At 33.7% G+C, this 26,608-nt stretch overlaps 2 protein-coding genes across 2 annotated transcripts; one reads left to right on the top strand and one right to left on the bottom strand.

Annotated features, from left to right (window-relative positions):
- Positions 1-2,085: 2,085 nt before the first annotated feature.
- LOC116012083 (prefoldin subunit 1) lies at positions 2,086-6,266 on the bottom strand. The gene is made up of 6 exons (XM_031251550.1): positions 6,163-6,266; positions 5,996-6,049; positions 5,568-5,673; positions 4,938-4,944; positions 4,690-4,774; positions 2,086-2,391 (listed from the first exon to the last, which is right to left on the bottom strand). The coding sequence occupies exons 1-6, from the start codon at positions 6,184-6,186 to the stop codon at positions 2,278-2,280; spliced, it is 390 nt and encodes a 129-aa protein (XP_031107410.1). The 5' UTR covers positions 6,187-6,266; the 3' UTR covers positions 2,086-2,277.
- Positions 6,267-11,573: 5,307 nt separating this feature from the next.
- LOC116011951 (ER membrane protein complex subunit 8/9 homolog) lies at positions 11,574-14,187 on the top strand. The gene is made up of 5 exons (XM_031251392.1): positions 11,574-11,985; positions 12,092-12,238; positions 12,323-12,382; positions 13,573-13,739; positions 13,848-14,187. Exons 1-5 carry the CDS (start codon positions 11,779-11,781, stop codon positions 13,876-13,878), a joined length of 612 nt encoding a protein of 203 aa, XP_031107252.1. The 5' UTR covers positions 11,574-11,778; the 3' UTR covers positions 13,879-14,187.
- Positions 14,188-26,608: the final 12,421 nt, after the last annotated feature.

The following is a 26,608-nucleotide window of genomic DNA, read 5'->3' as shown; positions in this document are numbered from 1 at the left end:
TGTGATCGAGATAAGCAACTACTTTGTTTGGTTGGAAATTTTACAATTAATGAAACATTATTGCCTATATGTGTATATTTAACTGATTGGATGCTAGTGTATAATTATTTATATTATATTAGCAAGCCTTGAATCAACTTGGATTTGCAATATATCTTTTAAGAATGTTTCATTTATTGTGATCGAGATAAGCAATTCTATGCTTTGATTCGTTGGAAATTTTACAATTAATGAAACATTATTACTTATGCTGATGTACAAAGTACAATTAATGAAACATTATATTAGTATGCTTTATATTTGTTTGCTTTGACATTTTAGCTTCATACTGAAAGTATGTGTTGCTACTTTTATCACAAGGAGAAGCTTCAGAGTTGAGAATGCTCATTGACATTATTCAAAAAATGATTCAACAAACCGAGTCACATATCCTGCACTCAATTTTAATTTTGATTGGACTACTATTCGCTATGTACTAACTACTTTGACGTTGAAGGCAAATTATTGTGATAAAGGTTTAAAACGACGTCATTTTATGTTTTAAAAAAATTCATTATTCCACGCATGTGTTAGAATAATGAATATTGTGGGGGTAAGATAATATATTTTATGAGTTAGAATAATGAAATTTCTAGCGTAAGAAAAAGTATTTTATGAGTTAGAATAATGTACTTTATGTGTTAGAATAATGGATAATGTACTTTATGTGTTTGAATAATAAAATTTCTAAGGTAAGATACTGTAGTTTATGAGTTAAGAATAATATATTTTATGTGTTAGAATAATGTATTTTATCAGTTAAAATAATGTACTTTATGTGTTTTTGAACCGTGAACGCAATAATGATTTGATGTTGAACATACAGATTAAGCGATGTTTTAAATTCATTGACGACTTCAAAGGACATCGATCCATATAGAAAATCAACGCTCCACGGTCCATACAATAATAATTGGAAGTTGAACATGCAGATTAAGAGATAGATGTTTTAAATTCTTTGACGACTTCAAAGGACATCGATCCATATAGAAAATCAACGCTCCACGGTCCATACAATAATAATTGGACGTTGAACATGCAGATTAAGATATAGATGTTTTAAATTCATCGACGACTTCAAATTAAAGTACAGCGGTCCTATCCATATCGAAAGTCAATGCTTACAAAGTTAATTAGTTGCAGACTCAATAGGTAGTGCTTCATTGAATTATTGTCCTGGTAGGATGATTCAATTAATGAGTAGGACAAATAAGCTGCGTCGATTGACTATTGTTATAAAAACATATATAATAAAAAATTATTGACTTTTTTTTAATACGAATTAAAATCTTGTTGGGATTTTTAAACCGAATCAAAATTCAAACCGAACTACAATATCCAACCGAATGATTTAATTTTTTCAAAGCTAAACAAGTCATAATAAAAAAAAATCAAAACGAATATCGAAATGCCCACCCTATCCCTCTCCCTAATAATTATAAAGCTATGATCTATCTAATATTTTTAGGTATAGTTTTTGTAGGATTGTGTACTTCTAATTCCATACATGTGCATCACTTCATATTCCGTCAGTGTGCGTTCTATTATTAATTCGTGTGCATCTGTAAATATCCGCATCTAGGGGCTAAGGTATGCAACATGTGTGCACTGCATTGTACTGTTCTGTGCATCCATGTGCATCCATGATTGTGTGTGTACTTCTATTTCTCTGTGCACATTTAATCCAAGTATGTTGGAATAAAGAGAAAAATGCAGGTCATGTGACAAAATAAAAAAATTGCACAACCCATGTCGCACAATTAGCAGAGCCGACGGGGTGATTTTGGACCGTGATCCACATAACTGTGAGGATCATAGTCCACGCAATAATGATTGTTGTGGGGACCCATAAGCCAAAGATGCCATTCCAAAACTTTCAAGATAAAGACGAGAATGGAAACTCACAAGTTTACCAAAAAATTCTTATTCTTATTTTGGGGTGGAGAGAACTGGGGAAGGACAACGTGATCGCATGATGCTCGAGCGATATCTATGTTTACCATACAATGGATTTAGACATATAGAATATGGTTATGCAACTTGTTGGAAGTACCATGAAAATCCACACACATTTCATAGTATAAAAATTGTTGAAATAACAGTTTGACACAGACATTATGAGTTTCTGAGCATAATTGACGAATCCATGATACAAACAAAAGAGGAAGGAGACCGGGAAATTAAACTTGCAATTTCATATGCCCCTGTGGTGACTGTTAGAATTTAAGTACAGGAAAACTACATTACCGACATGGACATTATCTGACGGGCAAGACCAGGATCTTGTTGTAATAGCTCTCTGAGGTTATTCTCCACCTCAGCCATCTGCTTTTCCAAGTACTCCTTTGAGGTCTGTCCATGTCCAAATAACAATAATTTCATAACTGTTACATAACTTTTACAATATTCAATCAGGTTGTTATTCGGAGAGGTAAAAATGCATATTTTATAAGATTGAAAAAATAGACATGGTTCTATAGCTTGATAAAAGACGGGGTCATCCTCTTGAGCCACATTACACAGAATAAGCAATGTGAAACTACTTCCTGCTTAGTTCAACTGGAGTTCGAAAGAGACAAGAATAGCCATGGTTACAATCTATTGCTTCATTTAGAACATAACCCAAAGTGGCATATAGACAATTTTAAAAATCCTTTGCCATAATTGTATAAAGCATGAGTCCAGTCATTTCCAGATCATGACAAAAAGTCCTGGATTTCTTTACTCTATAACATACAAAACACGTAAAAAGATGGATAAATTTCCATTTTCACTTGAGCTTATATCAGTCTCACATTTTCACTTACCTCATTTTTCTAGTTTTTCAATGGTGACTTATCCACCAATTATCTCAACTTGTAAGCTAGCTAAGAAGAATGTTTCTAGCATCAGCCCAAAAGCTTACATAAGAAAGTAGATTGGCTCATGAAATGAAGCCACAATCTCTAGAGTTAAATCAGTTGGGCATGGCCTATTTTATATGCCAAATGCCAGCATATTCATGAGGACAGCAGAAAAACCTGCAGTCATTCCTTTATTACCTTTGGCTCTTGGAAGTCCATTTGTAATTTCATATTATGAAATTGTTATATTTCAGATCTATGGGCTATAAATTAGTTATGGTCCATTCCAGAATTTAGTTAACATTTGGTTAGCGCTAACACAGTAATGTCTTGCCACCAATAAAATGTACATGATAGTGGAAGAATTTAGATGCACTGCTATAAATTACTTCTCCAATAATACAACACTTCATATCCATTGCTAAAACTTTTTGAAGAGAAAAAGATATCAAATTTTGTGATCAGCACAAGAGTTTGACATCAGATCTAATGGACAGTCTACTGAAATAGTTGGAAGAAGAGAGAGATGGTGTCAGCAGTACTCCTAACTGGAGAGGACCTTTTCCAAGTTTCATCACTCAAGTGAAAACTGATATACAACTAGGGTTGCTATGTCAAGGACTTTTGTACCCTACCATCGGATTTGATACCCATTACAATGTTTGTTTGCCTACTTTTGCTATCCTACTATTGGATTCAAATCCTTTAGTAATCATAAAACTCATTACCCTTCTTCTCCCCTACTTTTGAGCAATGGAATCAAAAATGAGGAAGAAAAAAAGAAAAAATAAATAAAAAGGCCATTGTTCATGCATTTAATATGAAACTTTAATATACATACTCATATATGTGTATATATATGTTTTATATATTTGTATATATCTATTTATTTTTATTTTAATTAATTAATTAGTTATTTATTTTGATTCCAATTCCTATTTACTACAAAACAAAGAGACGTCTCCTACTAAAACTCATTATCATTACCAAATATTTGATTCCGATTCCAATATTTGAACCAAACACACCCTAAGTTCCTTTTCAATTTCCAATATTATCATTTAGGTGAAAATATGTCTTGAATTTACTTAAAATGTCATTTAAGGAATTTCAATTGTTAATAGTTTCAAGTGGGAAATCCCCCAAATATGTACATACTTTTCCAAAATAATACATGAAACAAAAAATCATATACTAGTACTGAACACATTTGTTTCTACCTGTTTATGGCCAAAATCAACTACTGCAACTATTCATTGAAACTTTCTAATCATATAACACCATATCCAATGATTCCTTTGTGATTTGTTAAAATTCTCAACAATATGCCAATGTACGATACAAAAGCTCAAATCTGATTTATTTGGTATGACAAAAGAAAACATAAATCATAACTACCTAATTTTCATTTTCTTTTTGGACAAATCAGAAATATTACTATTCAGTTTGGGAATTTAACATTTATAACATGATTTGGTTCTCCAATTAGTTTAGTTTTATTATCAAATGTGTATGGAGTTTACTATGCTGGGGCATGTCCATCAATCTATTCCCAAATTATTTGTTATTGCTGGCATCTTCTTGAAACATTTATTTTATAAACCAAGCACAAGGTAAGGAAGCTCAAATCCTAATACTGTTTTTAAAGACCTTGCTATAGATCACAAAATACAACTGACATATTTGTCAAGCCATATTTATAACACAATAGCAAATAAAATATCAATAATTAAATTATGCATACGTCACAGAAGTAGATGGGAAACAAAACAAAAACAAAAACAAAAAATAAGAGAAGAAATTAGACCTGCAAAGCTGTAATTGCAGCTTCACTATCTTTTAACTTCTTCTCTTGCTCATCCATTAACACTGACACGGGCTCTAAGACAAACCTGAAGATCGCACCACAAGAGAAATAAGTAATAGGCCTTAGAGCAGGGGGAATAGCAAAAGCACTAGGATAGTAAGGCATATATAAATATCCTTAGAACTTCATGCCTAAAAGTTCTAAGGATTTAGATAATTGTAGGCAGGACTTCAGAGTTCAGAATTTACGTTCTTCCTGCAAACGAGAAACAAAAAGGAAAGAGAACAGTTAGACATTGATTAAATACTGAAAATAATTAGGTGTTACGTTATATGACAGAGTACTGAATATTACTCCATACCAAAACAGTCTATTGATTTCTACTATCAGAAGGACAAAAACTGAAAATGGAAATACTACAACTTGAAGTATACATTAATTACAAGACATGCTCTAAGAGTTGACTTAAAATGTCAATGGAAACACCAAGCCTACTCATTTAATTTTTAAAATAAGGTGTCTTTTAAAATGAAAAAAAAAAAATCATTCAATCATCCAATTTAAACCTAACAAGGTCAGAAACCCAGAAAGAGAGCTATATGTTAAATTCCAATCCCCTTTAGGCTTCATTCATAAGGGATCCATTTATCTACAACATTTGACATATTATTTTCCTCTTTTTTAACCATCTATGGAAACCGTTTGCTTTTGCTAGTAACAAGCTATGTATGAAACAAAAGATAATCAAAACAAGCAAACCTCCTCATTCCCGCTTTACAAAGAAACAAAATCTTTTCAGAACCAAAGTCTACCAACTTAATGAAAAATGGGATCATAGAGAATGAACTGCAAAGCTAATCCACATATAATTTCTCTACCTATAGATTTGTAGGTAACAGTATCATCAGATAGTTGTCTCAGTTCCTCCAACGTCAAATATGCCCGCTTCTTTTCTCCTTCCTTATTTCGCATTTGGGTCTGGACCTACAGCCCCAGCAATTCATTAGTAAAAACAATTCAGAGTTAATTATTAGTTTATGAATGCTTGGTACCCATTTGCCTAATGATTTCTTCAACCAAAATACCCTTCTTCACAGCAATAAAATAGCATACAGAAAAGAACTAAGCAAGATTTATGTTTTTTTATCACTTTGATCTCACTAAAGTTAGACTTTTTTTTTCAAACACAAATTAAATAGTACACTGTACACTAGAAGGACAACCATAGTCATGTTCAACCACAAACATTATACACACGCGAAAACATGTATACAGTGGATCCATACATTTTGTGCATAAGACTAACCTGCTTCACTTTTCCGGTGAGTTCGATCATGCGACCCTGTATTTCAATAAAAGCCTGTTTCGAAAAAAAATTAAAAAAAAATTAAAGGCGTTAATGAAAAATCGGTAGGAAATTACTGCTGAAAATGAAACAAAATTAAAATAGAAAGGGAAATTCCATGAACTTACTGCTCTGTTTGCTTCATCAGCCATTTTCAACTTCAAAGCCCTAGTTTGTCAGGAAGAACGAACGGGGACGAGGAGGAGTTAAGACTTATGAGTGATTATTAAACGGTTGGGTTGAAGTATTTAATTAAGCCCAATAAAACTAAGTTGGGCCTTTAGCGAAGAGAAAATGCTAAAACGAATTTAATTTTTAGCTTATAACATTTCAGCATTAAGCTAGGTTTGCTAAGAATAGTTGAAATCTGAAAAATTGTTAAGCTTGTTGATATGCTTAAAAGTGTTTGGTAAAATTAATTTTTTGATAAGTTGATAAATGTAAAAAGCCTAAAAAGGACACCAAATTAAATTTTAGATAATTTTAAATTTAAATAAATTTATTTACATATTAAAATATAAAATAATGAAACTAATATATTTTAATTAAATATACAGTAAGAACATATGTTTGAAAATATATAAAGTAAAACAAGTTGTTTATAGTTTATACAAAAATTAATGTTCAAACACACAAATGTCAAATTAAAATTAAAACTAAACATATTGAAGAGAAAATACTAAAAGGATTTTAATTTGGATAGATAAAGGTTGTTATTTATTTAAAATAATAAAAATAAAGATGGAAAACAATTAAAAAGTTGCTAGCTTATTTTTGAAACATTACCAAAAAGAGCTTATAATTTATTATTTGTTTAAAATAAGTTATAAACTCCTAAATAATCTCTGGCAAATAGACCCTGTAAAATATAATAAATAGACTAATATACCCTTAACAATAATAATAATAATAAATTATCTAATTAATTAAGAAACTTTAATGAGAAAAAAATAAAAATGCTATGTTATTTTTTCTTATTACCAAGTGCTGCAAAATATATTTTTTTCTTCCCAAACTAGTATTTTCACCCGTGCGTTGCACGGAATGAATTTGTTATAATATTTTAAGAAATATTTGAATCGATATACAATTATATAAATTATAACATCGAATATGAGTATGAATAAGTGTATAAATGCAATTATAGTATGAGTCTTCCTTGCATGCAACAAATATCACAAAAATTCAGTGTTCTAAAATAAGTGTATAAATGCAATAGGTAGATAATTTACATTATTGCATCATATTCATTAATTTAATTACTTGTCGGTTAGTTATTGCAAGATCTTGAGGTACACTTATATTTTGATATTCAGTAAGTATAACTATATTAGAGAAAAATTTACATGGGAGTAATGAGATAATCAGTTGAGTAATTGTTGGTTGACCGTAGAGCGTTGTGTTGGAGGAAGAAGATGATATATAGTGAAGATGATATTGCCCTTCACTATATATCATCTTCTTCCTTCAACACGTTGATATTCTCTAGACAAATAACTGTTGGAAAAAAATTAGCATAAAATGGCATTTTACTGGCAATATTGTGGTACAAATATATGTGGGGTCCACTTTCGATTTCGGTCGGGTCAAAGTGGATTCGTGTTCTTCGTAGTTAGACGAAAAGATTGATATATTGTATGCTCAAAACTGATAATGGGTGAATGAGAAATTGGTTCTCAAAGTTGACCCATTTGAGTTAGAAAAATATAGAGAAAAACCTTTCAAGTAACTTTTGTCCACATTGGTTTGAGAAGTGGTTTGCACCACTACTTATACAAGAGTTTTTCTAAGGCTTATTGAATTGTATAGCATAGAGGCTCTCTCTCGCGCGCAGGGGGGGTGCAAATGAAATCCCAAAATGAACTTAAAAGTCTTGACGCCTGCATGCACGAATGTCGTTCAGAAAATTGGTTAGCCTTGCGGGTTGAATTATGCCAAATTTTCATATTTTTTACAATATCACGCAAACCATACCATAATACTATCGGTCTGTTTTGGGCGGGAAGTTAAAACTGAGGATATTGTTTTTATTAATAGTATAGATTGCATTGCAGAGAAATATATATACTGAATTACTACCATTAGTAATTCTAGTCTATAATTGTATTACGAATATGAGCGTAGTGAAGAATATATATTTTATTAGGAATTCTATTTTAATTTACAATTGTATTAGGGATAGGAATTATATTACCATATTTTACAAAATTACGTAAACCATAATATTATAGGTCTATTTTGTGCGGAAAGTTAAAACTGAGGATATTGTTTTTATTAATAGTATAGATTAATAGTATAGATTGCGTTGCAGTGAAATATATATACTGAATTATTACCATTAGTAATTCTAGTCTAGAATTGTATTACAAATAGGAACGTATGGAAGAATATATATTTTATTAGGAATTCTATTTTAATTTACAACTGTATTATATATTTTATTAGGAATTCTATTTTAATTTACAACTGTATTAGGGATAGGATTAGGAATTCTATTTTAATTTACAACTGTATTAGGGATAGGAATTGGAATTCTATTTTAATTTACAACTGTATTAGGGATAGGAATTCTATTACCATATTTTACAATATTACGCAAACCATAATATTATAGGTCTGTTTTGGCGTAAAGTTAAAACTGAGGATATTGTTTTTATTAATAGTATAGATTGCATTGCAGAGAAATATATATACTGAATTATTACCATTAGTAATTCTAGTCTAGAATTGTATTACGAATAGGAACGTAGGAAAGAATATATTTTATTAGGAATTCTATTTTAATTTACAACTGTATTACAGGCCGTTTGGTTGGGAGTAGGGAATTAAGGGGGAAAAGAATTGTAATTCAATGAATAAGGTAGGAATTGAAATTACAGTGTTTGGTATGCAGGAATAGGAGTACAGGGAATTGAAAGGTAAGAAGCGACAGAATGACTAAAATGCCCTTATGTTGTAGTAGGAGTAGTAGTAGTAGTAGTAGTAATAATAATAATAATAATAATAATAATAATAAAATAATAATAATAATAATAATAATTCTTTCAATAATAATAATAATAATAATACTACGAATAAGAATAATAATTCTTTCAATAATAATAATAATAATAATAATAATAACAATACTTTAATAATAATAATAATAATAATTTCAAAAATTTAAAAAAAGAAAAAGACAAAGGATTGAGAGGAGTGGCAAAATGGTCTTTACACCAATATAAATGCCCCTCCTCTCCACCGAATTACAATTTATGGGGGTACCCCCATGAATTGTAATTCACCAATTGGAGGGAATTGCAATTCCCTCCAACCAAACACCGTAGTTGTCAAATTCATTGAATTGTAATTCAATGAATTACAACTTCCCCCAAATTACACCCAACCAAGCACCCCCTTATGGATAGGAATTGTATTACCATATTTTACAATATTACTCAAACCATAATATTATAGGTCTGTTTTGGGCGGGAAGTTAAAACTGAGGATATTGTTTTTATTAATAGTATAGATTGCATTGCAGAGAAATATATATACTGAATTATTACCATTAGTAATTCTTGTCTAGAGTTCTATTACGAATAGGAACGTAGAGAAGAATATATTTTGTTAGGAATTCTATTTTAATTTACAACTGTATTAGGGATAGGAATTCTATTACCATATTTTACAATATTACGCAAACCATAATATTATAGGTCTGTTTTGGGCGTGAAGTTAAAACTGGGGATATTGTTTTTATTAATAGTATAGATTGCATTGTAGTGAAATATATATACTGAATTATTACCATTAGTAATTCTAGTCTAGAATTGTATTACGAATAGGAACGTAGGAAATAATATATTTTATTAGGAATTCTATTTTAATTTACAACTGTATTAGGGATAGGAATTGTATTACCATATTTTACAATATTACTCAAACCATAATATTATAGGTCTGTTTTGGTGGAAGTTAAAACTGAGAATATTGTTTTTATTAATAGTATAGATTGCATTGCAGAGAAATATTTTATTAGGAATTCTATTTTAATTTACATTTGTATTAGGGATATGAATTGTATTACCATATTTTACAATATTACGCACACCAAAATATTATAAGTCTGTTTTGGGCGGGAAGTTAAAACTAAGGATATTGTTTTTATTAATAGTATAGAAGTATAGATTGCATTGCAGAGAAATATATATACTGAATTATTACCATTAGTAATTCTAGTCTAGAATTGTATTACGAATAGGAACGTAGGGAAGAATATATTTTATTAGAAATTCTATTTTAATTTACAATTGTATTAGGGATAGGAATTCTATTACCATATTTTACAATATTACGCAAACCATAATATTATAGGTCTGTTTTGGGCGTAAAGTTAAAACTGAGGATATTGTTTTTATTAATAGTATAGATTGCATTGCAGAGAAATATATATACTGAATTATTACCATTAGTAATTCTAGTCTAGAATTGTATTACGAATAGGAACGTAGGGAATAATATATTTTATTAGGAATTCTATTTTAATTTACAATTATATTAGGGATATGAATTGTATTACCATATTTTACAATATTACGCACACCAAAATATTATAGGTCTTTTTTGGGCGGAAAGTTAAAACTGAGGATATTGTTTTTATTAATTTTGGGCGGAAAGTTAAAACTGAGGATATTGTTTTTATTAATTTTGGGCGGAAAGTTAAAACTGAGGATATTGTTTTTATTAATAGTATAGATTGCATTGCAGAGAAATATATATACTGAATTATTACCATTAGTAATTATTGTCTAGAATTGTATTACGAATAGGAACGTAGGAAAGAATATATTTTATTAGGAATTCTATTTTAATTTACAACTGTTTTAGGGATAGGAATTCTATTACCTTATTTTACAATATTACGCAAACCATAATATTATAGGTCTATTTTGGGCGTGAAGTTAAAACTGAGGATATTGTTTTTATTAATAGTATAGATGCGTCAGAAAATAAAATATCACCTCTTTATTCAATTTATTTTCCCAAACAACATTTTTCACAATTTTAAGAAAATATTTTCCTTTCATCCAACCAACGCAGATTATACTGTGGACCATGGCTCAAAACAACACCGTATTAAAAGAAACAACATTCTTCAGCGTTGTCCGCACAGTTAGGAGTAAAGTGATTCTATATTAGTGTAACATATTCAATTTCATTTTATATACACCGTAATTTCCTTTCAACACAATTACAGTTTCTTTTCGATATAACTACAATTTCATTCGACATTATACACTCAAATATGTGAAACAATTATTCAATTTCTTTTTATATACATTGCAGTTTCCTTTCGACACAACTACGATTTCATTTCGATATAACTTCAGTTTCATTTGATAATATAAAAACAAATGTTAGACAATATTATCTGAAATAAACTGTATTTTTATTTATGGAGCTCCGTTAAATTTTGACGACAACCATTATTAAGAAACGATGCCATTTTCAGACTAGGATCCACGATATAACTAGTGTACAACCAAACACCCCTAAGGTTGGGCTGGTTGTGGTGGAGGATTAGGCATTGAAGGCTTCGGCCCCAACACTTTTAAATCCATAGCTAACTCAACTGGTTGAGAATTACAGAGATCGAGGTCAAAGATTCTCCCTCCTCTCTCCCTCTCTCTCTCTCTCTCACTTCGAACGGCTTCTCTGTTTGCCGGCTTTCCATCACTAAACGCACTTCGACTCAGTGAGTGATGGGGTGCGATACGCGCTACGAGATCCACCAAAACGCCTACATCAAGCTCGTCCTCCATGCCCTCAAGCACAAATCTTCTGCCGTCAACGGCGTTCTCCTCGGCCGTCCCTCACCCACCGGCGACGCCGTAGAAGTCACGGATTCAGTCCCTCTCTTCCACTCCCAACTTGGAGTCCTTCCTCCTCTTGAGATCTCCCTCATTATGGTCAGTCGCATATACCCTTCACTCTTGATTTTCATTTTTTAAAGGATATTTTAGGTTTAGGGTTCACTGCTCAGCTATTGATCAAAATTTAGTATTTCTTTTTTAGATAGAGGAGTACTATGGTGATAAGGGTTTGAGTATTGTTGGTTACTTTCACGGCAATGAGCGTTTCGATGATGCCGAGCTCGGAACTGTTTCAAAGAATATTGCTGATCACATCTACCGATATTTTCCTCAAGCTGCTTTGCTTCTGGTATACTATAACTATGACCTTTCTAGATTTTAGTTCGTTTAATTCCATAGATGATTGAATCTATCGTTTTTGTAATTTTGTCAGTTAGATAACAGGAAGCTTGAAGCTTTGCCCAAGAGTAAAGATAGGAGTCCTGTGATGCAGGTCAGTCACTGCAATCTTTTTATTGGAGTTTAGAGCATTTGTTAGAAACATAGAATGTAAATTTATGTAATTACTAATTAGTTCAGAAATTTAAAAGAGTTAGCATCTTTCTATTAATCAAGTTTCCATACACTTGATTTTGATCAGTGTAGATGCATCATTGTCTTCTGTTAGCATTTTTATTGCATTTCGTAGGGGGTGGGGAAGTTGGATTTGAGCTCATTCTTTTGCATTTAGCCATAATGGTGTTGCTAAATATAAATTGATAAATTGATAATTTCCAACTTGAAGTTGCTTGAGTTTTGGTAATGCCAAATCAATCGCTTCACTGAACTCCTCTTTCTTATACAGAGTGTCTTCTTCTTTTTATTTTATTTTTTAATTTTAATGGGGTCCTATGACACTATCACTGACTTCTGCTGTATCTTTGATGACCCCACAGATCTGATGCCTTATTGTATGTTTAGTGCACTTGATTTAATTGTGCAGTGTAAAAGCTCTCAACTATCTATACATTTGATTTTATCTCCTTTCTTGTGGGAGCCTTGTGCACTAAGTGGTGATGTTTAATTTTGAAATTATGTTGCATTTCTATGGGATTTCGTTAATAGGATGATGCATGACTACGTTAAGCTGGCGTGTCATAAGTGTTTGATTGATGAGGTTAGCTTTGCCTTTGATTATTGAACTGTCTGTGGTATTCTGCTTGATTGTTTACCTTTAGTGGATGTATGCTTCCATGCATAATTGCATGCATTAGTTGGTTAGATTGATGACAAGCATTTATTTGTTTTTGTTTTCACTTTTCATTGGCATTTGTTTGTGAGAACTGTGGCTTTTCAAATTTCAACATATATTGCAATTTGTTCTCAGAAGTTGACTAATTTGAGACTTGGAATATATAGGCTTCTTAGGTTATATTAGTCTGCTGAATACCATATGTTCATGTGGTGATTCAGATCTACAATCTGGTTGAGGTTTTCAGTTATATTATTAGTCTTTGTTGCATGCTTGTATATATGGTTACATGATCTTGTTTGTGTTTGCATCATTCATTCAATTTCTAGTGTTAAATAATTTTTTTTTTCACTTCTATGTTTGTATGTTACTATGCGTCTTAAGATATCTTCATCTGATAATAATAGGGGAAAAAAAAGTGACTGGGCACATGTTATTTTTCTTGTTGTCAGCTGTATGCAAAGGACACTTCTAGGAGCTGGAAACTTGTAGGATCAGATGGAAACAATCAATTGACGATCAAGGAGCCATCAGCAAACGTAGTCCTTTTAGATTATATTTCGTCAGAGAAATGGAAAGACATCGTAGACTTTGATGACCACCTCGATGACATTAGCAAGTAAGAATAGTAGAGTACTGTACCTATACTTTCCACCGGTTTCTCCACCAAATGAAACTGCTGCTAAAACCTAACTGATGTTTATTTGTGACAATGATTTCTTGACAGGGATTGGCTGAACGAGGGACTCTTCAAGTGAAATTTCCATTGGGGAAGGCAATTTTCTGTTGTTAAATTGGGGTTGCTTTGCTTGCCTCTGTTTTCTTAGAAGGAATGTATTCTTTAAAAATTGGCAATTATGATGAAAGATCAAGGATATTGTAGAAGAAAAAGGAAACTGGAGAGGGGCTTGGTTTAAGAACAATGATCTTTTTTCTTTTCAGTTTGATATTGTTATTATTGTTTTAAAAAAAAGTTAATCAGTTTGATGTTTGCAATTGAAGAGGAAAAAACAATTTATTGTTTCTCATGCACTGAATTGGAAATGAATTGATAAATTAAAGTTAAATATTTCTATAATGTATAGAGTTATTACCAAATCAAGATAAACATTATTATGTTTTTCTTCGGGCTAAGCTTATAGCTTATTTTAAGCTACTAATAAGTTTTGTTTGATAATATTTCAAAAATAGCTATAAGTTATTAATAAATTATAAGCTTTGTTTGATAATATTTCAAAGATAAACTAGTAGTATAAAATAATACTACCTTCGTCCCATTTTGTTTGTTTGATTCAGTTAACGATACTTGACTGAAATTATTTTTAATTCAACTAGTATTTTCGCCCATGCGTTGTACGGAATGGATTTGTTATAATACGTTAAAAATATTTAGATTGATATACAATTATGTAAATTATAAAATCGAATATTATATAGTGCAATTGAATAATTGAGTTTGATCGATTGTGTTTTCTGATGTTATCATTGCTTGAATCTGAGCAAATAATTGCCCAACTAATAGTCAATGTGTAATTATATGCATCCGGTGCTGAAACTTTAGACATTTTATATATCAATATTTATGATTTGTATTAATTAGGCTAATTATCTCATTGCCCAGCAACTCAGTTATAGAAATTATTTATGCGGATGATATATTTTCTATGTAAAAATATAGCAATTTTGTCATCTTTGTATAAAAAGAAAACATAATAGTATATCAATGTAACTATTTTGAATTTATTGAAAACCTTTTTGTATACGACATTGGTAGTATATTATATATTGTTATTATAAATTTTTATACTTATTTTACATCACTAATAAAGTAAATTACCTAGAATTATAGTTTTTTAGTACTTTATTTCAGAATTACTGGAGTAAAATATCCAGAACCTTTTTTTTTTTTTGGAAAATATCCAGAACCTTAGTACTTCATGGATTATAAGATATTTCTAAAGCAGGTATGTATAGATTAGCTCTGTTTTTTTAAGTGTATATATAGATTAACCTTATTTCATGAATGTTTGATTTGTGGGCATGTTTGATTTGTTGTGTATTTTTGCCTAACAGTTGGGCTGTATAATGTGTTAAGAGTTATAATTCTACCTAAACATGTCAAATTTTGGCTCTTTAGGTCATACTTTATTTATCCTTAGGGTTTTATCTGTGTAATTAATTTGGTTTATTTTTTTAATGTGTTATAGTTAGACTGAGTAAAATAATGATGTTTGCAAATAATATGGTAATCAGATGAAAACTGTATAGCTTGGAATAAAAAAAATCTGCATTGGATAAGCTAATTCATTTATTAACATTTTAAAAAATACATTTAATTTTTTTAAAAATTGTAAACATAGAGTTCTAAAATTATGAACATCGACCCGGGTACATATATAGCATAATTTACATACCTCTACCACGACCGTTCCCCTTCTAACTCAATATGAAAAATCAATTTCGCTCCTCTCAATTTACCAGTGCGATGCACGAATAAAATTTTTTTATTATATAATTAGATAATAAAATAAAAAATGAAATTATAAACAATTTTAATATTTGAAAGTGTACATTTATCTAATTATAAGATTAATGCAAAGGTATCATTCAATTAATTGAACAATATATGACTCGTTTGTCTGGAATTATCTTGAAAAAATCTATGTGTAATTATATTATTACTAAAATAAATATGGTTAAAAATAGAAATAATTTAATTGTAATTATTATAAAACTAAATAAAACAACCCATGTTCAGCTTAATTACTATGATAATTATTAAGCAATTATTATTAGGTAATTATACTTTTATACCGTAAGTATATTTCTTTTCACCATATCGCCTTTACTTTTTTACCCATCCTCCATGTCTAAATGAATTAATTTTAATTATTATAAAAATAAATTCAACGATCCATGTTAAATTATAATTATACTAACATTCATGCATTTATTAACTTAATTAGCATAATAATTATTAGTCAATTATACTAACACATATGCAATTAATTCCTTAATTACCATAATAATTATCAAATAATTAAATTAATATTGTACAATTATACTTTTATACCTTAAGTATAAAAATATATATAGAAAGATTACCATAGTAATTACACAGAATATTGAATGATTGTTTATTTTATTCTCTCTCTCTCTCTCTCTCTCTCTCTATATATATATATATATATATATATATATATATATATATATATATATATATATATTGTGTAATTATGTTAGTAAAAAATATTGTGTAATTATACTTTTATTCTTTAATATAAAAATAAGAAAGTGGGAGTAGCATAAAATTACCATAGTAATTACACAAAAAAATAGAAATAATAATTTATTTTGTACGTTCTTATAGTATTATAACATAAGTATAAATAAATAAATAAATAAATAAATAAATAAATAAATAAATATATATATATATATATATATATATATATATATATATATATATATATATATATATATCATAAAAATTAATTTCTAATAATTGCTGAAATTAATGTACCTAAATATTAATTATCTATTAACAAAACTGCCTAATATACTTATTTTATATTTAAGGTACAATATTATTAGTACAAAATAAATTATATTCTCATTCTTCCATTTAATTATTATGATACTTTTATGGTTATATATATATACACACACACACACACACACACACACACACACACACTTTTAACTCTATATTTATTAGTATAATTTGTGTATATGCTTTAGGAAAATATTTATAATTAAAAAGATGATATAATTTAAAAAGAAAATTATTAATTAGATTGCCTAATATAATTGTCTTACTAATTGATTACCGTGCTACTATAATTCATATATTTTAAGTTTTTTTTTATTACTAAGCTAAATAAATATCCTTAATGATTAAGATAATCCTTAGTCGCATCCGTAGTACTAAAAGTATTACTTTAAATTTTTATAAATAAGAAATAATATTATTAAACCGGAATAATTAAAAATAATGTGTCTATTGTACAAAACATTTTATAATTGACTTAATAATTAAGAATTAGTTTTTATTGCCTAATACAATTTGACAATTATTAAACATTATTTATGATGGTATTTATTGTGTCCATTAAAGCATGTGCTCCATCTCAACTAAAAGCCTAAGCTAATAGTTGGACTGTACATACTATATTTATGCTCACACCTTGTAATATTAAAATTATTAGGTAGAATTTTTATAATTAAGATATAATTAAGATAGTACACATAAATTATATTTTATTTAATAATTAATAATAATTAATATAATTATCTAATATAAATTTACATTTATTAATAAGTATTTATGGTAATTATTATTAGGTATTAATAAAAGGGATAAAAAAGTTAAGAAGAAGAAGAAAATGTGGAGGAAAGTATGTATGTATGTACATACAATATCGTAAGGTAAATTGATATAAAATTTAATAATTACCTCAAAATCAAATACATAAATGTTCTAAGTAAACATTGGATTTTACAGTTAAAAAGTGTGATATTCTTTTATTGATTTCAATAAAACATCACCAGTCAAACCCCATATTTCTTCTAAAAGTCATCGACTCCTTTGCCTATCTTCTTCTCCGGATCTAGATGGCCCTTGTTTAGCAACTCCAACAACACCATGTGTTCATACTGCGAAAAATATTTCATACACATACATAAACCGAAGTATAAACATTGAGACTAACGTCAAAGTATTAAAAACAAAAACAATCTTGTGCTACAACAAATAATATTTATCATAAAATCGATATTATAATGGATGCAACACCAATCCATTATATTTACAGGGAGGTGGAAGAATAAAATAAGAGAGCCTCCAAGATATGATTTCACAGAGAATGGGAAGAAGAGACAAACAGTGCAAATTGAAGAATTATGATTTTCAAAATATTTATAGGTAAAAATGGTGAGAATTATAAATTTGTTAATTTTTCAAAAGGAAAGTATAATTAATTACTTAACATTTTTAATAATTTATTCTAAATGAGATTTTTAATCCTCCGTGCATTCTAAATTATTAATCTCCATACTACTCCATATTATTTTGTAACCTCCATATACGTATACATTAGAATATTTTTTTTCTTAATTTTTAAATGATAAATAGTATGAGATAATATGTTGGAAGCTTACAACTTTAGTTGTAGCAAAATTCTCTATTTAAATAACAAAATGTTATGCTATTACATTTCAATTCTCTATTTAAATAACAAAATGTTATGCTATTACATTTCAAAATAATATTTAAATAACAAAATGTTATGCTATTACATTTCAAAATAATATTATTCTACCATAATAATACAAAATTACCATTTCAAAATATATTCTAATCTATACTCATAAAATATATGAAAATATATTAGAATATTATAATATTATGGATGTTACAAAATATTCTCTATTTAAATAACAAAATGTTATGCTATTACATTTCAAAATAATATTATTCTACCATAATAATACAAAATTACCATTTCAAAATATATTCTAATCTATACTTATAAAATATATGAAAATATATTAGAATATTATAATATTATGGAGGTTACAAAATAATAGTATGGATGTTACAAAATAATATTATAATATTATAATTATAATTATAATATAGTAATATAAAATAATATATTTTATACATATATATATTAGAATATATTTTTCCTAATTTTTAAATGATAATCAATACGTATGAATGGTAGATAATATAATAATATTAACAATATTACCATATTACCATAAATAAATATATATATGGATAATTAACTATCACGGGCCTAATTTCTGACTGCTGAAACCCCTAGTATGACTCCAACATTAGTACCCCAACAACAGAAACAGCAACAAAAACTTCATCCAAACAAATCAAAACTTGGAAACAGTGAAGGGTTTCATCAGAATTTCCAAAAAGATCACACCTTTAGCACCAGATAACTAATTGAACACATACAGAAGCTTCCAATATACAATCCAGACATGACCCAAATCCAAGAAATGGAAATTAAGACAAGGGTGTTTCTTGTCCTCCTAATACATAACAAATGACAACCAAAATGAAGGGAACAAATGCACAAACCATATGATTAACACAAGCACAAGATGTATGAGGAATGATTAAAGAGTGTGTACCGTGGCATAGAGATTGGAGAAGCCATTGACAAGGGTAGGAGCTTTGGTGAAGCGTTGTTGGAAGGCATCGCTGAGATTGTGGGCAGGATAAGTGGAGATGATAAGGACAGATGGTCGAACCTGAGAGAATAGGACGCCGAGAATGGAGCTGCATGTGGTCTTCCCAACGCCGCCCTTCCCTCCTACGAACACCCACTTCAACGTTTTTTGGTCTAAAACGTTCTGCACTGATCCTTCTGGCGAATCCTTGGAAGCCATGGAATTAGCTCCCGTACTTTAATGTCTCCTCTTCAACGTGGACACTTTCTCTTTTATAGAAGAAGCCGAAACCCATATAGAGAATTTCAATTCCCAATCATCCTAGGACATTGCTTCTGAGTTGGCAGCAGAGATCCGATGATGCCTCCTTCTACACTTTCGCTTTGGCAGGTACTCTATTTTTGTCACTTTTTTTAAAAACAATTTTAATTTTTTTTTTCCACTCCACTTATGAAAATTACTCTATTGGTGTTTTCTTGAATCCAGTCTGCACTTTGTTTTTGCATACATCCTTAGTCTTTTTTGGAAGGAGGGGGGCTATTGCATACAGGGGTTCTTTTTGCATACATCCTTAGTCTCCCTAACCCATTTATTGATCTTATGAGTGTCTCACATGTTTTGGTATAGCATACACATTGAGGTGGGAGTACTCTTGAGTAGATGATAATGAAATATGCTGAATTGATGTTGTGAGGCTGGATGGTGGATGAAAAGTTGAAAATGAAGAAAAATTGAAAAGAAAAAAGGGATTGGAATGGGACTTGTTTGGTGTATGGAGAGCCATTGCTTAGCATTTGAGTTGCAAGGCCTACCCCGGTAAAAACACAGAGATCTGTGCGGGGATGGTTGACTTGAGTGTTAAGGGTGGTTGGGAGGGAGCCATTGCTTGGTCTCACTGGTCTTAAGCCTCCGGTGGCAAAATGCGGAGCTCCGTACACTTGGAGGTGATTGGTGGGATCAAGGGTGGGGTTGGTGAGATCTATTGCTTGGCATGAGTTTCATAAAGGTTCTTGGGGGGAAAATACAGAGCTCTGTACCCCGGGGATTGAGACTTGTGTCAAGGGTAGAGGATTGTTGGTTATAGCTATTTGGGTATCGGTCCCACCCTCTTGTGTGGGACTGAAAACATGATGATTGATAGTTTTGAGTTTGATAGATGATTAGGGAGAATAGGATTTATGCATTTAGAACTCTTTGAGTACTTTAGGGTGTTTTAGTGCTTTGCACCTTTAGTATAGTATGATTTGATGAGTTAGTATTTGTACCCTTTGATTATATGGTCACTTTTGGGCCATTTGTACAAAACTATGTTTTGGTGTATATACATGCGCAGTTTTTTTTTGTTATGATAAAATAGAAGAGGAGAGGAGAAGACATTTAGGCTGGCAGTGTGGACTCCAGGGAGGTCAGATTGTGACTGAGGAGGATACACAACAGCAGGAGACAAGAAGGAGACAAGTGAACAATATATCTATCACAAACCATAATTAAGCATAAAGGTTAACTAGAATCCTACCAAATCAAGATGGTAAGCAGCTCTGCAGATAGTACTGTTTTCAGCAATGGAAGAATCACTGTTTCAATGGAAAATTACTTGGCTAAACTGCAAAAATGAACCACATCTGCCATGCAAGTCTATACTACTTCTCCTATTCTTGATTTGTTAATTTTACTTGGCTAAGATATTTTTACTTCCATGTGTCTTTATAGGCTCGAAAGGAGAAGATTTGCAACGACAACGAGCTAACGACGGCTTCAGATCTGTGGCGACAATGAGCTACTGATGGCTTCAGATCTGTGACGACGAGGGCTACCGAGGGCTTCAGATCTGGACATTGTGCTTGTTTATATGTTTGCATCTTAATATTTTTCCAACTTTTTGTTATAATAAGCTTTCTCATGAATCTGTGATGTAGTTTTTACAGTGGTCTTCCTTTGCTGTTTTTAGATGAATACAAGTCTGCTCAAGCAAAAGGCTAAAATGCTTGAGGAGTATTTTAACATCTATATTGGTTCAAATGGTAACCTGTCCAGACTTCCTGTCTTACTGGATCAGTACACGCCTGACATGGACCATGTCCTAGAGTTTGTGCTTTGTCTGGGCAATGATGTAGGTTCCTTGCTTCCTTCTTCCTTTGGAAATTCTTTTGTACCATAGACCCGATACCCTAGACCTTAGACCCGAGACCCTAAGCCCGAGACTTGAAACCCGAGACCCGGGACCCTAAACCCTGAACCCCGAACTTGAGCCCCGATCCTCGAGACCCTAGACCCAAAGACCCTAGACCATAAACTTGAGATCCAAGACCCAGGACCCCGAACCCGGCCCTGAGCACCGAGACCAGAAACCCGAGGAGCGAGACCGGAAGCCCGAGAGCTGAGATCCGAGACCCAAGCCCCGCTCCCCGACCCCGACCCTCGAGACCCAATGCCCTAAATCGAGACCCTAGCCTTGACCCGAAGCCCGAGACCTAAAACCTGAGACCCGAGACTCTACGCCCGAGACCTGAAATCCAAGACACTAGACCTTAGACTGGAGACGCGAGACCTGATGCCCAAACCCCAAGATCTAAGCCCTGAGCCCCGAGACCCTAGACTCTAGGCCCTAGCCCCGATCCCGATCCCAGAGACGTTTGACCCTAGACCTGAAGAACGAAGCCTGAGATCCGAAACCCTGAGGCCCAAGACCCGAGCCCTGAGCCCCAAGACCCAAGACTCTAGCCCCAACACCCGAAACCTGAGACCCTAGACCCTAGACCTGAGACCCCGAGACAAGAGACACGGGACCCAGAACCTAGACCCGAGACCCGAGACTAGGGATGTCAATCTGGCCCGAACCCGATGGGCTAGCCCGAAACCGACAGGGCTGTAGCCCGAACGGGTTAGTCCGATAAAAAAATTAGTCCGATGAGCCCGAAATCGATTAGCCCGATGGCCCGATAGGGCTAGCCCGAAATTAAATGGGCTAGCCCGATAGCCCGAACAATTAAAAAATTAAAAAATATTTTTTATTATAAAAGTGATGTGAAACATAACATACTTGGAATTTATAGGTGAGTTCATCTTTAGTATTATTTTTTTTTATCACTAGGTACATTTTTTAATGAATATATAAATATAAATATATATTACATATAATTAATAAATATAAATAAATAAATAAATAAATAAATATATATATATATACAAACTGGAAATTCATTCCAGTGAACTCACTGGAATGAATTTCCAAGCTTGGATTTATACGAGCCCTAAACCCTAAACACGAGCCACGATCCCGGAGAGCCGAGACTAGAGACTTGAGACCCAAACATCGAGTCCCGATCCCCGAGCCCCGAGACGAGAAACTCGAGAAGCGAGACCGGAAACCCGAATCCTAAGACCCGACACTCGAGAACCGAGACCCGAGCCCCGAGCCCCGACCTTCGAGACCCAATGCCCTTAACCCGAGATTGGAGACCCGAACCTCGAGCCCAAAAACTCTAGACCCGATCCCCAAGAATTGAAACCCGAGAGCCCGAGCCCTGAGCCTTGAGCCCCGATGCCCGAGACCTGAAACTCGAGCCCTGAGCCTCGAGACCCGAGACTCTAGACCCAAGCCCGATCCCTGATCCCCGAGCCCCAAGACCCTAGACCTGAGCACTGAGCCCCGAGACCCAAGACTTTAGGCCCGAGACCCGAAACCTAAGACCCTAGACCCTACCCCGACCCTCGAGACCCAATGCCCTAAACTCGAGGCCCTAGTCTTGCCCGAAGCCTGGGACCTGAAACCTGAGACCCAAGACTCTAAGCCCGAGACCCGAAATTCGAGACCCTAGACCTTAGACCAGAGACGCGAGACCCGATGCCCAAACCCCAAGATCTGAGCCCTGAGCCCCGAGACCCTAGACACTAGGCCATAACCCCGAACTTGAGACCCGAGACCCAAGCCCGATCCTCGATCCCAGAGACGTTAGACCCTAGACCCGAGGCCCGAGGCCCGAGCCCTGAGCCTCGAGACCCAAGACTCTAGGCCTGAGACCCGAAACCCGAGACAAGAGACACGGGACCAGAACCTTGACTCGAGACTTGAGACCCTAGACCCTAGCTGTTGGGCATATTCGGGAGGTAAAATATCCTAAATGGCTGGCCAACGTGGTGTTGGTTCCGAAGCCGCATACTTGGAGAATGTGCGTCGACTACACCGACTTAAACAAAGCTTGCCCCAAAGACTCATTCCTGTTGTCGAGGATTGACCAGATGGTGAATGAGACATCAGGGTGTGTTGTATTAGGTTTCATGGACGCCTTCCGAGGTTACCACCAAATTTTCATACACGCGCCCGATGAAGAGAAAACTGCTTTCGTAACTCCGGACAGAGTGTACTGTTACCGAGTGATGCCCTTCAGCTCGAAAAATTTCTGGGGCGACTTATTCCAGAATGGTGTCTCAACTATTCAAAGACCTGTTGGGCAAGTCTATGGCTGCCTACGTTGATGAGATGTTCGTGAAAAGTGTCAAGGAGGAAAATCACGCGGACGACCTTTCTACCAGCTTCCAAGTTATGGAGAAACATAATTTAAGGTTAAATGTTAAGAAGTGTGCTTACGCGGTACAAGGGGTAAGTTCTTAGGCTATTTGGTAACTCGGCGAGGGATCGAGTCAAACCCTGAAAAGGTTAAGGCTGTCCTAGACATGCAGCCGCCTAGGACTATCAAGGAGTTGCAGTGCTTGACAGGTCAGTTGGCGACATTGATTCGATTTTTGTCTAAATCGACCGATCGGTCCTACCCTTCTTCGACGCCTTGAAGACTAGGGATGTGTCTGTTTGGTCGGGGGAGTGTCAGACAGCTTTCGAAGGCCTCAAGAAGTACCTGTTTTCTCCTCTATCGTTGTCCAAACCAGTGGAGGGCGAGATGCTTTTTCTTTATCTAGCCGCCTCTCATCAGGCTGTCAGCTTGGTCCTCGTCCGGGAAGAGGACAAAGTTTAACATCCGATATATTATGTGAGTAGGGCTTTAAAGGCTGCCAAAGTTCGTTACTCGCCACTCGAGAAGATGGTCTACGCATTGGTAGTTACGGCTCGGAAGTTAGTCCCCTACTTTCAAGCCCACCTCATTGGCGGGAGTTCTCAAGAATCCGACCTCGTTGGGTCGATTAGTAAAGTGGCCTGTCGAGCTGACCCAGTATGGAATTGAGTACCAACCACGACCCGCCATCAAATCCCAAGTATTGGTTGACTTCATAGTCGAATGCACAACTCAGGATTCAAAGGATGACTCTATAACCATTCCCGACTTCGAGGAATGGTGGGAAATGCATGTTGATGGTGCCTCGAGTCAAAAGCACCATGGAGGGGAGTAATGTTAACCACCGAGAAAGATTCCGACTATACTACACCCTAGAATACCAGTTCAAAACTTCCAACAATGAAGCTGAGTATGAAGCTGTCCTCGGGGGGTTGCGGGTAGCCAAAGCTTTGGGAGATAAGAGACTTCGCATCCGAACCAACTCACGGTTAGTGGTCGGGCAGGTGAAGGGAACTTATGAAACCAAAGGAGGAAGAATGAGACAATATAAAGAAGTGACTGGCACGGAAGTTAGTACTATAGGGGTACTATTGGCCGACCATGGTCAGAAATTGTATTCGAAAAGTAGCTAAGTGTCCCGTTTGTCAGGCCTTTGCTCGAAAAGAAACAAGGCTGGTTTCCTTCTATATGCCCGGTCACCACCGCCATTCCCTTCGCAAGATGGGGTGTTGATTTACTGGGTCCGTTACCGATGGCGTTGGGCTAACATAAGTTTTGCATAATAGATGTTGATTATTTCACTAAGTGGGTAGAGGTTGAGCCATTGGTTACCATAACCGAGTATCAGTGTAATAAATTCCTTTGGAAGAACATAATCTGTTGGTTTGGCATCCTCGAGCATTTGGTAAGCGACAATGATCGCCAGTTTGATTGTCGGCCCTTTGCCGAGCTCTGTGAGCAATTCGGGATTCGGTATAATAAGGTGTCCGTAGCCTATCCTCAGGCGAATGGACAAGTGGAAAATGTTAATCGGACCATCGTGGATGGAATACGGAAAAGGTTGAGTGAGCTGCAAGGAAGCTAGGTGAGAGAGTTGGAATGAGTATTGTGGGCCTATCGCGCGAGCCCGATGAGGGCGACTAGAGAAACACCATTTTCCCTAACATACAGATTTGAGGCTAAGGTGTTGATCGAAGTGCTCGAGCCTAGTGACCGAGTCATGAGGTATACCGATGAGGCGAAAGAACAAAGCCGGATGATAGAAAAGAATTTCCTAGAAGAGAGGAGAGAGGTTGCTCGGCGCCGGATGGCTGAGTATCAAAGACCAGTCAAAAGATATCAGGACAAGCGTGCCAAGCCCCGGTACTTACTCGAAGCGGACCTGGTACTCAAAAGTCGGACCGCTAGTAAGCTCAATGAAGGGGGAAAATTCGCAAAGAAGTTGGAAGGGCCATATCGCATAGCTGCAGTAGTCCAACCTGGAACGTACCGATTGGAGGCAATGAATGGTCGACCAGTAGAAAGGATCTGGAACTCGCATCACCTCAAGAAGTTCTTAAAGGTCTGAGCTATTGTAAAGGCTGAAAAGTCTAGAGCTTAGGGTAGGCTGAAAAGTCCGCCTCTTAGGTCGAAAGACCCTACCTAGTTAGTGGTCGAAAGGTCTATTATACTTAGCAGTTGAAAAGCTTATTCCGTGTAAAAGGCCGAAAAGCCTATAATTCGATTATTATTAGAAATCAAAAGGCGGTGCAGGATAGGCGGTCACGAAAGGTTTTCTAAAGAGATTCGGCGGCGGAATGCGAGAAATATGGAAGGAAGGCCGGATAGATTAGGAAAGTGCCTAAAATTTAATAAGGAAAGAGTTCCTAGGTAGTTTAGTAGTTTCTTAAGGGAGAAATCCCTCTTAGCTTGTATAAATAGGTGTTCTAGGTCTCGAGAGAGACAACAAGCAATTTTCCACAGTACACTTATAAGCTATTCGTTGTACTCAAAGGCAATTCGTAATACAAAGAGGACTGAAAAGTTACTCTAGTTTTTCAATAGTGTTAGTTGATTTTCCGGTGGTGTTGGCCTACCGTTCGACCATTCCTTGGGAGATAAAACCAACAGCGGCGGTAGGTGGAGCGATGACGGTAGGTGGAGCAGGCAATGCGCACGACGGAGGAGGCATTTACATAGATAGAAATTTTAATATAAGAGGCAATAATAAATGATGTAGTAAATAATGAATAAATTAAAAATTATTGGCATAAACATTTCAAAGAAGAGCTAAAATTAAAAAAAA

Source organism: Ipomoea triloba, chromosome 3 (assembly GCF_003576645.1).
Source record: "Ipomoea triloba cultivar NCNSP0323 chromosome 3, ASM357664v1".
NCBI classification, from domain to species: Eukaryota; Viridiplantae; Streptophyta; class Magnoliopsida; order Solanales; family Convolvulaceae; genus Ipomoea; species Ipomoea triloba.
The sequence above is the reverse complement of the archived record's forward strand: the minus strand, read 5'-3'. Positions and strand labels throughout refer to the sequence as shown.

What these genes read in the sequence shown, in the direction of transcription:
- LOC116011951 (XM_031251392.1), top strand. Translation starts at nt 11,779, where the DNA reads ATGGGGTGCGATACGCGCTACGAGATCCACCAAAACGCCTACATCAAG. An exon ending in TTGAGATCTCCCTCATTATG is followed by an intron (nt 11,986 to 12,091) that starts GTCAGTCGCATA and finishes TTTCTTTTTTAG; the next exon opens with ATAGAGGAGTACTATGGTGA. An exon ending in ATAGGAGTCCTGTGATGCAG is followed by an intron (nt 12,383 to 13,572) that starts GTCAGTCACTGC and finishes TCTTGTTGTCAG; the next exon opens with CTGTATGCAAAGGACACTTC.
- LOC116012083 (XM_031251550.1), bottom strand. Translation starts at nt 6,186, where the DNA reads ATGGCTGATGAAGCAAACAGAGCA. An exon ending in CTGATGAAGCAAACAGAGCA is followed by an intron (nt 6,050 to 6,162) that starts GTAAGTTCATGG and finishes TTTTCGAAACAG; the next exon opens with GCTTTTATTGAAATACAGGG. An exon ending in TCACCGGAAAAGTGAAGCAG is followed by an intron (nt 5,674 to 5,995) that starts GTTAGTCTTATG and finishes CTGGGGCTGTAG; the next exon opens with GTCCAGACCCAAATGCGAAA.